The sequence below is a fragment of the Myxocyprinus asiaticus genome, chromosome 10 (assembly GCF_019703515.2).
Source record: "Myxocyprinus asiaticus isolate MX2 ecotype Aquarium Trade chromosome 10, UBuf_Myxa_2, whole genome shotgun sequence".
Classification (NCBI taxonomy): Eukaryota; Metazoa; Chordata; class Actinopteri; order Cypriniformes; family Catostomidae; genus Myxocyprinus; species Myxocyprinus asiaticus.
Genome location: NC_059353.1, coordinates 28484428 through 28501568, shown reverse-complemented (window position 1 = coordinate 28501568; position 17141 = coordinate 28484428). Strand labels below are relative to the sequence as shown.

The window sequence follows — 17141 nt, the reverse complement described above, 5'->3', positions numbered from 1 at the left end:
CTTGTCCCTCCTTTTAAAAACACAAATCTGGGTTCCAGCACTTACAATGGAAGTGAGTGGGGCCAATCAGAAGCGTTAAAATACCCACTGTTTCAAAAGTATAGCCACAAGATATAAACAATATGCATGTTAACATGATTTTATTGTTATAAAATTACTTACTAACCTTATCTGTGTAAAGTTAAAGCCAGTTTTTCAACTTCATTGCCATGATGATGTAATGTTAACAAACCCTAAAATGACTGTAAAAATTATGATTTAAACAACTTTACAGCTCAAATAATACAGGAGTTTTAACAGAAGATTTAATGTAAGTGCTTTTATAAAATTATAAGCTTCACATTTCTGCCTTTAAACCCTCTAAAAATTGGCCCCATTTACTTCACTAAGTTACACAAAGTGTAACTTTGATTTTTGCTTTTTTTTTTAAGTCTAAATAATTTCTTTTGTGGTAATCAAAATTATGTCAGAAATGTTGTCGATTGAGCTTAACTTGTATTGAACATGGAATCCACCTTTAAATAGTGAAACTGTGTTCGTCTGAGAAATCAGAATTCTTTATCCACTTGTGTATTCTGACCTGTTATTGCCCCAATTCTGAGTTGAATCGCCATATTTATATCATATTTAACACCATATTTTGCTCAGGGTTGTTTCCTCGATTGTGTTGCATAATTAGTTGAATATAAACCAGTGACTAAAACACATTCTGAAATCCCAACTATAGGCCATTAAGTGGTAAATACATTAGCTTATTATTTTATTATTTATTTATTTTAAATAAATTTTTAAGAGTGTATTGAACAGAATATTTATAAGATGCAAATAGGAGTTCATGATAATTAAAAATGAATCACAGTTTTAATTTGAACAGTTCATTAATGTAAGTTTACGAATTACTTGTTGCTGCCTCTGAAGCCCTGTACCTCTCATATCACAAATGTAGCTCAACTTGCCACCAGCTCCTTCCTTCCTCTGACAACATTTGATGAATTTTCATTTGGTGATGTGGAGGGTTTGCAGTATTGAAAAGGCTTTAATGTATCCCTCTCTATTCTTTCCATTCTTACAAAAACAAAAAAAAACAAAAAAAATTTATATATATATATATATATAGAATTATTATTATTATTATTTTAATTTTTTACCTTGAGCACTCTTACTGCACCATCAATGGAACAGTTCCCCAAACTCATACACTGTAAGTGCTGTTTATCCTAGGGTCCTCTTTGGCTGAGAGGGAGATATAACCATGCCAGACACAGACAAGAGACTGAGAGAGAGGGAGCATTCACTCGAGGGATGATACGCAGTAGGAGCTCAAAGGAGAGAAGAAGGTGGAGGAGGGGGTGAAAAGGAGGAGGGGAGGTAAGAGAGAGACTCTATGGCTAACTCTGAATGTAGCTCTTTCTCAAGGTCAACCTCAGAGCTGGGTACCGACACATAGGATGAGTTATACAAAAGGAATAGCGAGAAAGAATAAAAACAGCATACATACAGTGTGCATACACACCTCCACACATTCACTGACTTAGAGAAGTGAGATTAGCTTTACAAAAGATGGTTTTGTTTAGATTTATGTTTTCAGTAACAACCTAGGCTATTGCCTTTGTATCATATGGACCAAGCAGCTTGCACAATGTAAGCAATTTTAACGTGCTGGAGTTGTGATAATTGAGCAAGTTTTTATTTTTATTTTGGCGTATATCATAAGAGTTTTCCCCACCATCACCCTTTAGGTCTACTGTCAGCCCGCACATCGTCGTAAAGATAATTTCACATATTGCGCCGCTTTGTCACATTTACCTTGAAGACATCCACCAAGCACAAATTCATGGGTGTTCATTAATGAGACGGTCAATTCCCCAAACAATGTGCTTCATGTCACAATAAAAAGCAGGTTTTATGGCTTGTAGCAGTAAAGCGCTATTAAACAGATAAAGCACACCAAATGGGCATCTGGAGGATTATAAAAAGGGCTGCCACACGAATAAACTCACACACCCTGAACCCATATCCATTGAGGGAGAGGGGTTATTGAGTGCACTCTGCCAAACTGTGTAAATGCTACCCCCTTTAGGGCAACTTCAGTATCAACGTGGCCCTTACAACACCATATAGGTTGTAGATACAGAGGTTTGAGTCTTCTCTCAAGAGAGGTTTACTGCTGCCCCCGTGTGTTAGCTGTGCTTAAAAGTGCAGCTTTATGTAACTTCTCAAAATTAAAATTGGAAATGTAATTTTATCTTAGTTAAACACAATATTATGAGAGGAAAGTTTAAATAAGTGTTCAATAGATGGACTGTAAATTGCCAGCCCAGGTGGTGTGCAAAGGATAATGAAAATTAATAAAAAAATATGTGGTATACATAATATACACATATACAGATGTAAGATGACATTAAAAATTTCAGATCTAATATGAATATAATTTAAAATGTTGCCCTTCTCAAGCCATACATTATTAGAAAATACTTTGAATTTGTCAATTAATTGAATATATTTGAAAATTTTAATAATAAAAGATCACAGAATGAATTGTTTGTAATGTGGTTAGGTTCCTGTCCCTCTTTAATGCAATGACAGTTTTGTTTGTTACCACTCTGCACAGTCTTTTAAAAAGCTTAAAGGGATAATTTACCCAAGAATGAAAATTCTCTCATCATTTACACACCTTCATGCCATCCCAGATGTGTATAACATTTTTAATTCTGCAGAACACAAAGAAGTTTTAGAATAATATCTTAGGCCACATAAAAGTAATCCATACAAATCCAAAGGTGATATAATAAGTGTGGGTGAGAAACAGATCAATATTTAAGTCCTTTTTCCTCCCTTTTATTTATTTTTTTACCATAAATCTCCACTTTTACTTTCACTTTTAAAAATGAGGAAAGAATGTGAAAGTGAAAGTGGAGATTTATGGGAAAAAAAGGGTTGGAAAAAAAAGGACTTATATATTGATCTGTTTCTCACCCACACTATCATATCGCTTCTGAAGATATGGATTAAACCACTGGAGTCTTGTGGCCTTTATATGATTTTTGCTTCAAAGGTCTGATCACCATTCACTTGCATTGAATTGATCTACATAATAATCATAATCTAATAATCATAATTTGTGTTCTTTAGAAGAAAAAAGTCATGGCATGGGATGTCATGAGGGTTAGTAAATGAGAGAATTTTCATTTTGGGTAAACTATCCCTTTAAGTTGACTCCCGTGCTAATAATAGGGGTAATCTGTCTTTTGTGTCTGGTAATTTATCTTAAATTAATTATTAGTTATGAACAATGCCTAAATGTATATTTTGCGTATGATTAATTACAGTCCTACCCTGTTTAAGTCTTCCGTCTCAATGACAACACTTGGAATTAATTGGTTCTTATCTAAAACAGTCATTAATTGTGTCACAATAATGTGACTACTTATGCATCATGAATAAATAATAAATACATTTTATTTTATGACCATTTCTCGACTCAAGATTCATACATTCACAAATTCTTGAAACATGCCTTTTTCGGAATATTCCGTTCTGTTTCGGCCACGTTTCGTCTATATTCGTTGACACTCGTCTTTTTCCGCCATGCACTCGGCTACTCCCGCTCAGTGCAGTGGGGTTGATGATCGTATTTTCGTCTCGTCCTCTGTGTTGTTGTGCTCGGTGACGCGACGGAGGTGTAGCCTGACGCGGTCTCTTACGTGTCGGCCTGAATAAAACTGGAGCTCCGAGGGCTCGAGAGTGACGGAGGGAGTCTGTATCGGTAAGAGGAGACACGTGTCCGGAGGGAAAGGGCTCGTCTCTAATGGCACAAGGGTCTGGTTTGGGTTCGGCCCAGTGGAAACAAAGAGATCATGGCGGCTGTAGTTGTTGCATGCAGAGGGAGGGGAGGTAAACCGGAGAGTAACACAAACCAGGGTGGGAAATCTTGATGCATGGGTTGAAAATTTGAAATGCAGCGAAACATGGATGCACAACATCTCTTTTGTAATTATGCTTCTGTACAATGCACGTTATATTTTATTCTGATGGTTTTTTTCACAACCTGTCAAGACCAAATGTGTGCTGCTGTTGAGCGAATTCGGGGTGTAATACTCTTAAATCATTCTAGGAATAATTTAATCTTCAACAGCATCGTGCGATTTATTGGACACGCCCTATTGATTTTTAATCCTCTAGGACTAGGTTATTAATGCACTACTATTGTTTCATGTTTTCATGAATTTAATTGCCAGAAAGCTGTGACTACACGCCCTCAAACAAATACACACTGTATTTATGCACAATCTGGGAACCCATTTGCCTTCTGCACATTGCACATGACTAATAAAGAAACGTAATGTTAGATTGCATATTTTCATATTGTATTGCACAAACCTATCCAAGTTATCATGATTATGCATTTTGAGGTGAAAATTCCATTGGCATTAATCCTAGCCTTTTCACTGTGTAATATATATATATATATATATATATATATATATATATATATATATATATATATATATATATTGCATGCTTATGGTTGTAGATGTAAATATCTATGAATGCTCTGCAGCTATATGTTCCTGGAATGATCTGTCTGGCAGAAAAGAATTTGAAAAGTAGAGGGAGAACCATGCATGACCAATCAAACCACAGATAGACTCTGAGCGTCATGAGATCACATTACTGTCTGTTCACGCTTCCTGCCATGCTGGATCTCTCTCTCTCCCTCCCTCTCGATCTCTTTTTATCTCTTCATTTCATTTTTATTTTCAGTTTCAAACTTTTTGGGCTTGATTGTTTTGCGAAAATAGCAAAATCACTGACAGAAATGGTAATTTAATCAAAAGCAGTATGCAATATAGGAAAAAATATAATATAATACAATACAATTTCTTACAGTGTGCAGCTCATATATAGATTATACTGAAATTACGCTGAAATAATTATACTTCATAACTGCCCTCCTCTTTTTCACTTAATGTAGAAAATGTTCAAATTCTGAGAGTTCTCTTGAGGCATCGCAAGCACTTTCTTTTTCCTCGAAACACTAGTTTATTTTTGCCTCCAGCAGAAGTGGTATGTGTCAGTTACACCCAAAAGGGCTGAAGCCAGTCACAGGTTTATGGTTTAGAGAGAGAGACCCAGAGGACAGATTCTCTAATTTGTACACATGCTGAACAGTCAAGGGAAGTTGAGTCTGCATATTGTGATGCACTATTAATTTAAAAACTATGCTATATAATAACGCTTTTATTACAGTGCTTCATTTTTATCACTGGCCAGTGCATAAGTAAATTTACACTCTCAAATTAGTTGTTATTGTAGAACCAATGCAGAAATAAAGGATGATTTTCAGAGCACCTGGGGGTTGCGCACTGGTTAAGATTAAACTTTAATGAGAACAAATTCACAGTGGGAATTTGATTAATTTTCCATTGTGCACTGTAGGTAGGGCATTGTTTCTTTTACTGTGGCTTTTTTAGGCCATACATTATAAGAGAGACCTGCCAGTATTCTGTGCTATAGGATCTAATGTCACTGTAGCCTGACCCTAAACATTTTCAGCAAGGACTCAGCAGTAAGGAAAGGTCACGATGGTTGACTAGGTTATCTAGATTTTTTCCTATTTCCTATGACCTTTTTATATTTTAGTGGTGTGCTTTAATTGACTTGTTGGCAGTGTGCTTAATTTTAGCTGTTAGACAATTTACGCAGTAAAACTCTTTTCTTATAGGTTGCGCCTTTAAATTTATCCCCATTATAGGGATAGTTCACCTAAAAATGAAAATTCTCTCATCCCAGATGTGCATGACTTTATTTCTTCTGCAGAATACAAACAAAGATTTTTAGAAGAATATCTGAGCTATGTAGGTCAACACAATGCAAGGGAATGGGGTCCAAAACTTTGAACTTAAAAAAGCACATAAAGATAGCATAAAAGTAATCCATATGACTCCAGAGGTTTAATCCATGTCTTCTGAAGCGTGAGCGATTTTGGGTGAGAACAGACCAAAATATAACTGCTTTTCATTATAAATCTTGACATTAGCAGTCTCCTTAGCGATCATGAGTTCAAGCTCGATTACACTTCCTAGCGCTCTGCACTTGCGTCAAGCACAAGTGTAATCGAACTTGAAATCATGATGGTGTTGGTACTGCGATGGCAAGATTTACAGTGAAAAAACACATTTACATTTTGGTCTGATTTTACCTAAAACCTCTTACCTTAGATCGCTTCAGAAAGCATAGCCGTAACACTAGAGCCTTATGGATTACTTTTATGCTGCCTTTATGTGCTTTTTGGAGCTTCAAAGTTTTGGTCACCATTTACTTGCATTGTATGTACCTACAGAGCTGAGATACTCTCATAAAAATCTTCGTTTGTGTTCTGCAGAAGAAAGAAAGTCTTACACGTCTGGGATGGCATGAGGGGAGAATTTTCATTTTTCGGTGAACTATTCCTTTAAAGCACTGCCACTACAGCCATACACATGCAGATCTTATTATAATAAAAAGGGAGGGTTTTTCTTTATTTTGTTCTCAATAGCTTATACTGCTTTTGACTTATGTCTGCCTATAATCTGACACAGTTTGTTTTGTACTAAATGGCCAGTGTATTGATTCATAACTGTGCTCGTCTCGGTTGAAAGAAACCAGTGCCGTTATTTTTGACATAATGTCAGATGATTCAATTAAAACTGCATATAGAGTTGCAGCACAGGAAGGATTTAGCTATACATTACTAAGGTGTATTTTGTATATTCTAAAATAAGCTCTAGTTTCCAAGAAATTGTGCAGCATTTGTTTTTTGTTTTGTTTGCTTATACAATTAGACAAACCTTCACACAAGTGTATTTGTTAGTGGATATCAAACCTTGGACCTGATAGGGTTGTCATGAATCATGATACTGTAACATATGTTGTGATACTAAACCAGATAAAGCTTTACAAAACAGAGTACTACCTCAGTTCTAAAGCCTTGTTTATTCATATAAGTAATGGTAACCAGGAGGAAAGAAACTCCTCTCTGACTGATGTAATCTGATATTACTAAAAAAGATGTGCTGATTAGTAATATGTGGTTGATTGTGATTTTAGTTGACCTTTCAGGAATACAGGGTTCATTGAATAAAAGTTCAAATCTGTTTCCTTAGTAGTTTTGGATTAGTGCCTAAACATGCTGAGAACTCTGCACTGTTTGTAGGATTTTTCCTTATTATTTTCTCAACATTGTGGAGGATGATTTTCAAAGGAGAGTTGTCAAAGTTACTGCCTAGTATAAAGACATTTCTGTTTCTCTAAAACAGATTCACTAAGTAGCAGAGAGTGGGGACAGGAGTCGGAAAGTGTGAAAATACTCTCTAGGTGTCCCTATTATAGGTATGTATGGTTCATCTGCAATGCCACATCAAAGTTTTAGGTTGAGACTGTGGCGTAAACTGTAATGAACAAGAATTAAACCCTCCCTCTTCTTCTTTTTGCTTTCTAACCAGCTAACTCGATGACCATGGAGTCTGGAGCCCAGCAGGGTGTAGACACTGCTGTCTCTGAGACTGAGAGCCAACAGATCACCCAGGCCCAAATTGCCACTCTTGCACAGGTAGGAACACATTTGATAATTCACTACTGCACAATACATCACATGATTTCAGGACATATCCTATTGTAATTTGGTCACATTTTTGCTGTGTTCCTGTCGTGTTGGAATTACTGTAAAGTCAGTGGTTCTACTCGGAGCTGTTCGTTTTCTGGGGCCTCAGAAGTTATTCGTTTCTATGGCAACACTCATAACGGCAAAAGGGCTTTGTTGTTGATTACAGCAAAATATTTATCACTTCATTAATTCCCCTACATATGTTGTTGACAAAGAAAACGCTCAAGGTAATGATGGTATAATAAAATAGCATATCAAACAGAAATATGTGTTCACTACCTTTAACAGTGACTACGTTTACATGGACACCAGAAATTGGCTTATTGTGAGAAATCAGGTTATGAACCGGGTATGAGTTAAAGGACGGATGAACACACATTCTACCTGTGTCCTCATGCGATTCAAGTAAGAGGTTTACGTCTGGGCAGAGATAGAATATTATAGTGTGCTATTCTTGTGTTTCAAGGTTTTTGCTTGTACAGTTTACGGACCGCCATGTCTGCTCATTATTAATACTCAGGGTATTAATTATCACAAATTTGTTTTGCTGTATTGTGGTCCAACCAAATTGGATTGTTGCGCAATTTCGCCATCGCAGGTGAGACAGCAACTGAGTTCATCCATTAAAGAGTCAAATAACGCGGGACTTTTACGAGCCCCGCTCGTAAAACCGCGTCTCTGAGTGATAAACTGAGAGCTGCTTTCTCTCCCACTATCGCGAAATCGGCTTTAGGGCCGTCATCTCTCTCTCTCTCTCTCTCTCTCTCTCTCTCTCTGTACTAACCACACTGACACACACACACACACACTGTCACACACACACCTTATGTGTTATAGGATTATTTTATTTCCATATCTAATCATATCACTGTTTAGTTTGTAGTTGTAAGTCGGAAATTTATTGACTGCATTGTATTAATTATTAATTGATATTACTGCATAAATAAACTTTGTTTATATTACAAAGAGAAGTGTTTTGGTTTGTTTTGCATACGCCTGTCATGCTGACGGGATGTCAGTGCTCGGATTCAAGCCTTCATTCATTGTTTTTTCCCGAAAATCGATATTCTTCGGATGTCGATTTCCCTAAGAAAACAATCTAATATTGAGACTGTTTTAATATTTGGTTATTAGTCCCTGATTTCAGGGTGGTGCCCCATCAATGTTAATCCTTATTAATATTCTATTGATTTTTGATAATTGATAATTATCTTTGATTGTTGAATTTGAATGATCAATAAGCTAGTGTTAATTTTAATTAATGTTTCATCGATGCTAACAGTTAACGATTATCTTTGATAATTGTTGAATTTGAATGATCAGTAAAGTAGTGTTAATTTTAATTAATGTTTCATCGATGTTAACAATTAACGATTATCTTTGATAATTGTTGATTTAAAGGATTTAAAAAAGCTAACATTGATTCTCATCAATGTTCTATTGATTTTAATAATTAATAATTATCTTTGATAATTATTAATTATTGCTAATAACCAAACCCGCTCCTAAACGTAGCACACTACATTTACTGGAGCCCCATATGAGGTTTTAATGAGTTAGATTCAATTAATTAATTTAAGTGTAAAGCCCTACACTTGTGTAAATAACAAGCACGGCATCTGAAGAAGACTGTTATTTTATTCTCTGTTGCTTCGCTTTCTTTCCAGATATTCCAGAGTTGTTGCTGTTTTTATTCCTTAACTTTGCATCGGACTGCTCTGCAATAGTGGCGTTTCCTTCTTACGTAAAACTCCAGGATTCCCCCAATGTATGAGCGCATATATACAAACGTGAGGGACAGTCGATATTTTACATTAGTGTGTATAAATGGGTATAGATTATAGTGTTTGTGCTTTTCCTACTCTACTCCCAGAAATGTTTAATTATTTTCGCTGTGTTGACATGTTGTTGGGCTCCATCCTAAGACGTTAGATATCCGGTCTGTTCACGCACATGTGCACTCTTCAAACAACCATCAGAACGCCTCTTATGAGTTTACATGGCCACATTAAGCTGCGTTCTCGAGGAGAACCGTAGGTGTGTTAAACCGCTTTCTCTTAATCCCTTAAGCAGCGTAAGGAAATCAGCGTTCTCATTTACATGATGTTTTAGAACATCGCTTTCTGCAAAAACCCTGGAATAAACCATTTTCATAAGTGCATGTAAACGTGGTCGTTGAGGCCACTGCCATATTTACATGACATCACGACTGGCGAATCTAAGCTTTCATTGAATTCCGAGGTTACAGCTTGCAATTACGAGTTCTTTAAAGACGTGAATGCTTTTACAAGTTGGAATCTCGTAATTACAGTAATTCTGAGTCTCCGACATGACATGAACAGAGTCCAAATGGTGATATTTTAAGAGCTGCTAAACATTTATTTAAGAGCCTCATTGTCTAACATAATAGCAGGGACAGGAAGACTATGTTTGAATGTTTGTGTGTGGTGTTGGGAAGGTGACAATGGCTGCAGGACACTGTAGCACCTCGGCACCCACAGTCACACTGGTGCAGCTCCCCAATGGTCAGACAGTGCAGGTGCATGGAGTGATCCAAGCTGCTCAGCCTTCAGTCATTCAGTCGCCACAGGTGCAAACTGTGCAGGTAGATAACTTAACACCTCCAACAAATCTCTAAATGTTCATGACATGCTTTCTGTTCTATTCTTTTTACCTCACAGAATTCAATTAATGTGTAATTATGTGAAATTTGTGCATATATAAATACTTAAATAGTACTTACTAAAATACTTGCTTAAATAGTATATTATGTGTGATTTTTGCATGTTCACACATAGTAGTTTCTATGTCTGTTAATCAGATTTCCACTGTAGCGGAGAGTGAAGATTCGCAGGAGTCGGTGGACAGTGTGACTGACTCTCAAAAACGGAGAGAGATCCTTTCTAGACGCCCCTCATATAGGTATGTATGTTTCTTTCAAGCTTTTTCAAGGATTTTGCATCATGTGAGGAAATTTTTCTACAGCAGTCTGTGATCCACAGGAAAATCCTGAATGACCTGTCATCAGATGCTCCAGGAGTTCCGAGAATCGAAGAGGAGAAATCCGAGGAGGACACTGCACCAGCCATCACTACAGTGACTGTTCCAACCCCAATATATCAGACCAGCAGTGGCCAGTACAGTACGTCAAAGTCCATGTTTGTTTTCTGAATTGCTGTGAGATATTGGGATTCGAACCTGCATCTCCCACATGAGCGTCAATGCTTAATGTGTCTGCACCAACTACTTGGCCACAGCTCCAACATATTTACTTTTTAGATATATAGTGTAATGTGAAAACTGAAATCGATAACAACTTCCTTCTTGCTGTTTCTTCCTCAGTTGCTATTACGCAAGGTGGAGCCATTCAGCTGGCGAATAACGGCACAGATGGAGTGCAGGGATTGCAGACTCTAACTATGACCAATGCAGCAGCTGCACAGCCAGGCACCACCATCCTGCAGTACGCCCAGACCAGTGATGGTCAACAGATACTGGTGCCCAGCAATCAAGTGGTGGTACAAGGTGAGTTGTAGTAACTGCCCTCCAATTTTGACAAGGATGCAAGTAACTTGGGCGTTCGTTACATAGTTATGTTCCATAGTGTGAAACAGAATATTCAACACAAGTAATACAGAGTGGGACTAGATTCTATCCATGGGTATTTGTCAGTAAGAGTTATTTCAGAGGCAGATAAAGTTATTGTATTTTGATGAGAAGAATTATAATTTCTGTTTTTTTTTTTTTTTTTGTCTTGCCACTAGTATTTGAAGAATTGTATGATTTGACTTTGTGCTAGTGAAATTTGAGACAAACTGTTAATTACTTGTTATGTGAAGGAGGTCCCTAACCTGAGTTCACACTCACAGCTTTGATTGGCATCAGCTCATCATCTGTACTCAGTTCTTGCCTGTATTGATTGATTGATTGTTGACTGTTACGTCTAACCTGCAGCTGCTTCTGGAGATGTTCAGGCCTATCAAATCCGCACTGCACCTACCAGCACTATTGCCCCAGGTGTTGTCATGGCCTCCTCCCCTGCCCTGCCAAGCCAAGGAGGTGCTGAAGAAGCCACACGCAAGAGGGAGGTCCGTCTCATGAAGAACAGGTAAAAACAAAAGGCAGGATCCTTGAAACTTAAAATAAAGCTAACGTGAAATCAACTTTATTACCATTGATCATAAATGTTGGGCCTGTTGATACTCTCTTGCATAAAATGTTTTGAAGAGAGCTTTGCATGTCACTGACTTAAAAGAGTCATCACATAATATCTGCTAAGTAGATCTCAAATTGCTTTCCCCTCCAGAGAAGCTGCACGTGAGTGCCGTCGAAAGAAGAAGGAATACGTCAAGTGCCTGGAGAACCGTGTGGCTGTCTTGGAGAACCAGAACAAAACACTAATCGAGGAACTCAAAGCTCTCAAAGACCTGTACTGTCACAAATCAGAGTGATACCTGTTCTTCATTCATTTTAAAGGAACTTGCGTGTACAGAGACTAAAGGGCAAGTCAGCCAGACACGGATGCATGTTTTCTAAATGTTTTAATATTTTAAATTGCTGCAGACTGCCTGTATGAACACATAAATACACGAGGGAACAGAACAGAAGACCCCCTGGCCAAAAAATATCTTCTAGAATTATTGGATCATGACATTAAAGACAAAAAATAGCTGAAACCTTTGCTGTGGACTTAAAAAAGCAAGTATGTTCCAGCTATCTTTACTCCTGAACTCAAACCAAGACTCGGAGGAGGAGTTTCTGGGAAACGTTTGACTTTTTTTTTCTTTCAGTGTGCTGGTATATAAGTGGTCGACAACTTTTAAAAGAGATTTTAAAAAATGAAAAAGAACATGATTTAACTGACATCTCTATAGTATGGTAGAAATCATTGTGCAAGACAGATTTTCTCTTCAATGGAGTTGGCATCATTCCCTTCAAAAGGTTGAACGTTTGAACTGTTACTTTTATTTGGTGTATAGTGCTCTTGTGTTTTAAGTTCATGTTTTTATCTTTAAATATCAACCATCTTTCGAAACTATATAAAATAAATGTTGATTTTTAGAAAATACGTCATTTATTAACTGATAAAGTAGTGTTTTATTACAGATCATGATTATAGCCCATGTATATTTCGGTTTTGACAAATTTTGCTCATCTTGGATGGCAAACTAAAATTTTCCCAGCTAATGTAAATGCTAACCATCCTGCCATTGCAGTAGCAACAGTTGCACAGTGTTAAATGGTTATGTTTTTGGCATTTGGTCACTGACACACAAATGCACAGTTACAAAATCAGGAATTTCACACACAGACGTGAATTTGTTTCGTATGACATTTATCAGGCTGAGACTTTTCTTCACATTTATGTTGAACAAATTTGGCAGATCAGTTTTGTGTTATGTTTTGTATATCATAGAACTATTGGATGAAAATTTGCATTCTGTCTCTGGCATTATTATGCCAAAGCATGTTTTATAAACATTACATTATTAGATTTTTTTTTTTATCGTAGTATGGTACATTTTTCCATTGCATCATTACAAACTTGGAGTCAGTGTCTTTGTATTTGATAATGTGATCACAGATGTAAAGAATACATGTAATCATTCTATTATGGCATTAGCATTTTGGCAGCTATTTCATAAAAAAAGACGTACAAATAATTTCTCTTCGTTTCTTTTTTTTTCCTTTAGGTGTTTGTCTGCATTTTGTTTGTCAACTTGTTTTTCAAAAAACAATTGAACACATGGTAACTTAAGTTACGGTTTGCCTACAGGTTGCCTCAGTTTGGCCAAAATATTTCAGTCTTGGATAAATAATCATTTCAAAAAAGACAAAATAATAAATCAGACAGCATTTCTTAAAATCAGCACTGGTAATTACTGTCTTTGAATTTGGTGGAGGAAGTTTAAAAAGCAATGATGTTTAACAGCAAATGGATACTACTTACATTAACTTTTGATTGGAGTGTGATATTTTGCTTTATTTTCTGCACAGAGGACAGAAAGTCTTCAAGCATATAAACTGAAAAAGTGTAGGAAATAAGCATTAGCAGATTACGTATTAAAAATGCTTGGTAACAATTCCAAGACATATTGCTTTGTAATGAAATGTACATAGTGTCATATGTTGGTGAGTGCATCATAACCCTCCCTGCCTATACTATTAGGTTTCAAACCGTCTACCTGATGTGTCATTTATGTGCTTAACTCAAGCGTGACAAATTAGAGAAGCAATCTCTCCACAGCGCACTCACCGTCCAGATCTGCACTTCAGCTGTGCACAAGCTGACACATCACTGAACCTTAGTACATTTGCAAAACCAATTATTTTCTGACACAAGAACTCCAAAATCTGAATTGGCTCATCTAAGAACAGACTGTCTGTAAATGCATTGGTCTTAACTTTTAGAGAAATGCAAATTCTGCCTGTTTTCATTAATAGTAGAATGGTTCTCTATATCTATATACTTGATGTACTGTTTTTTTCAGTATTTTCTCTTATTTGTATTGAGGTTTACCTATTGCCATGCTGGCTAAAGAAAACTCTGAATATGCGTGTTGCCTTCCTGCATATGCAAGGCCAACCAATCAAAAGCAATGTTTGATGTTATGATCCCGCACTTTTTGGATGAACACATCATGCACTTTTTGTATGATAACTTTCTCCTTTTGGACACTATTTACAGTCATGATAGGGTTTTATAGTGTTTCAACGGTCTAGACATATATTGTATATACTCTGTGTTACATTACTTACATTTGTAAAAGCGTTGCACTCTATAACTGTTACATTACGATTGTGTATAGTTGTTGTTACCCACCCCCCACCTCCCTTTTGTACACAATAATGTAAATCTACAATAAACTAATAATAATAATGCTGAGTCATGTGTACTCTCTGAACACTGTAGTTGTACCTAAGCTTGGATTCAAGAATTAATTTTAACATTTAATAATTTCAGCATTAAAGGGGCCATTGCATGCCTTTCTTTTATTATATTAAAATGTTTCTTAATGTTCACTTATAATATTAGTAAGGGGTTTTTTTTGTTGCACAAAATACAGTCATATACAGGTGCATCTCTAATAAATTAGAATGTTGTGGAAAAGTTCATTTATTTCAGTAATTCAACTCAAATTGTGAAACTCGTGTATTAAATAAATTCAGTGCACACAGACTGAAGTAGTTTAAGTCTTTGGTTCTTTTAATTGTGATGATTTTGGCTCACATTTAACAAAAACCCACCAATTCACCATCTCAAAAAATTAGAATATGGTGACATGCCAATCAGCTAATCAACTCAAAACACCTGCAAAGGTTTCCTGAGCCTTCAAAATGGTCTCTCAGTTTGGTTCACTAGGCTACACAATCATGGGGAAGACTGCTGATCTGACAGTTGTCCAGAAGACAATCACTGACACCCTTCACAAGGAGGGTAAGCCACTAACATTCATTGCCAAAGAAGCTGGCTGTTCACAGAGTGCTGTATCCAAGCATGTTAACAGAAAGTTGAGTGGAAGGAAAAAGTGTGGAAGAAAAAGATGCACAACCAACCAAGAGAACCACAGCCTTATGATTGTCAAGCAAAATCGATTCAAGAATTTGGGTGAACTTCACAAGGAATGGACTGAGGCTGGGGTCAAGGCATCAAGAGCCACCACACACAGATGTGTCAAGGAATTTGGCTACAGTTGTCGTATTCCTCTTGTTAAGCCACTCCTGAACCACAGACAACGTCAGGGGCGTCTTACCTGGGCTAAGGAGAAGAAGAACTGGACTGTTGCCCAGTGGTCCAAAGTCCTCTTTTCAGATGAGAGCAAGTTTTGTATTTCATTTGGAAACCAAGGTCCTAGAGTCTGGAGGAAGGGTGGAGAAGCTCATAGCCCAAGTTGCTTGAAGTCCAGTGTTAAGTTTCCACAGTCTGTGATGATTTGGGGTGCAATGTCATCTGCTGGTGTTGGTCCATTGTGTTTTTTGAAAACCAAAGTCACTGCACCCGTTTACCAAGAAATTTTGGAGCACTTCATGCTTCCTTCTGCTGACCATCTTTTTAAAGATGCTGATTTCATTTTCCAGCAGGATTTGGCACCTGCCCACACTGCCAAAAGCACCAAAAGTTGGTTAAATGACCATGGTGTTGGTGTGCTTGACTGGCCAGCAAACTCACCAGACCTGAACCCCATAGAGAATCTATGGGGTATTGTCAAGAGGAAAATGAGAAACAAGAGACCAAAAAATGCAGATGAGCTGAAGGCCACTGTCAAAGAACCAAAGACTTAAACTACTTCAGTCTGTGTGCATTGAATTTATTTAATACACGAGTTTCACAATTTGAGTTGAATTACTGAAATAAATGAACTTTTCCACGACATTCTAATTTATTGAGATGCACCTGTATTTGTAAAACATGATCATTTTCCACCCTCATTCTGACCTTCTGTCAGAAACACTTCTCCTTTATGACTTGACAGTAAATTCCCACTGTTATGATTGTCTCTCTGCTCTTGACCAGAGATCTTCTGTACTGAGATAACAACCGCCGCATTTTACAATAGGAGAGAGCGTAACAGTCAACTAGCGTGTTATGACAGTAAGTCACCGTTTGCAGATACCATACAAATGAATGGGGAGAGCCGTACACTAACACCTGCCTGTCGCAAAATCGCTCGTGACTTCCCTTATAAAACAGCAATTTTATCCTATTAAACTCCACACATAGTTCATTCCGAAAGGATTTTTAGTTTAAAACATGTTGAAGATTGGCGGACAGGTGGTACATTAATTAGTGATGAACTGTTTCCTCACAAAAGCAGTTTATTTAATGTCGGGAAGCATCTCCTCAATAGAACGGCCTTGTGTCTCATCGCCAGTGTAACTCCCATAAAATGTCTATTGGACTGCTGCGTTATGCTTCTCTATGCTAACCTTGTAGGCCCCTCTTCAGACGGGCTCTGTCTTGACTGAGCTGCTCGCTTTTTGCCATCTCACTGCTCACCACTACTGGGCGGGATACGGAAGTGATTAAAGGTAAAGTAGGCGTTGATGTGTTGTTGTGGGGGAAGTCTGATGCAAATGTCTACCACAGTGTGACATCACAATGTGGAGGAAGCAGAAAACGAGTCATTTTGGCAGCTTGGATTCAACAAATGCTCTTTTTGCAGTGAGGAGGAAGTTTTGAGTTCTGAAACTTACAGTAGTTTTATAGTACAATGACCTGATGAATCTAAAAAAATCAAGGAAAATTCTATTCCTCATGTCATGACCCCTTTAATAAGATTATGAGAGCAGGAATATGTAAAAAAAATAAATAAATAAAAACAGTTGTTTGTTTAGTGTTTCATGTTGGATGCATTTTGTATTAAATTCCACGGCATAATGAAATTGGCACTGATGTGTTCAAAGATTCACTTATTTTTTAAATCATTTGTTCAACTTCATAGGGTTGCATTTATTAAATGGGCTATGTTATAGTAAACTAGCATTATACTCTTGC

At 37.1% G+C, this 17141-nt stretch overlaps 1 protein-coding gene across 3 annotated transcripts; it reads left to right on the top strand.

Moving 5' to 3' along the window:
* Window positions 1–3630: 3630 nt before the first annotated feature.
* On the top strand, window positions 3631–14507 carry LOC127447134 (cyclic AMP-responsive element-binding protein 1). Of its 3 annotated transcripts, none has more exons than XM_051708746.1 (9): window positions 3631–3766; window positions 7299–7371; window positions 7485–7591; window positions 10104–10250; window positions 10467–10567; window positions 10648–10787; window positions 10988–11170; window positions 11600–11753; window positions 11952–14507. In XM_051708746.1, the coding sequence occupies exons 3-9, from the start codon at window positions 7493–7495 to the stop codon at window positions 12094–12096; spliced, it is 969 nt and encodes a 322-aa protein (XP_051564706.1). In that variant the 5' UTR covers window positions 3631–3766; window positions 7299–7371; window positions 7485–7492; the 3' UTR covers window positions 12097–14507. The 3 variants fall into 3 exon arrangements, with proteins under 3 accessions (XP_051564706.1, XP_051564709.1, XP_051564707.1); XM_051708749.1 differs by lacking the exon at window positions 3631–3766 and adding an exon at window positions 3778–3894; XM_051708747.1 differs by lacking the exon at window positions 3631–3766 and adding an exon at window positions 3815–3921.
* Window positions 14508–17141: the final 2634 nt, after the last annotated feature.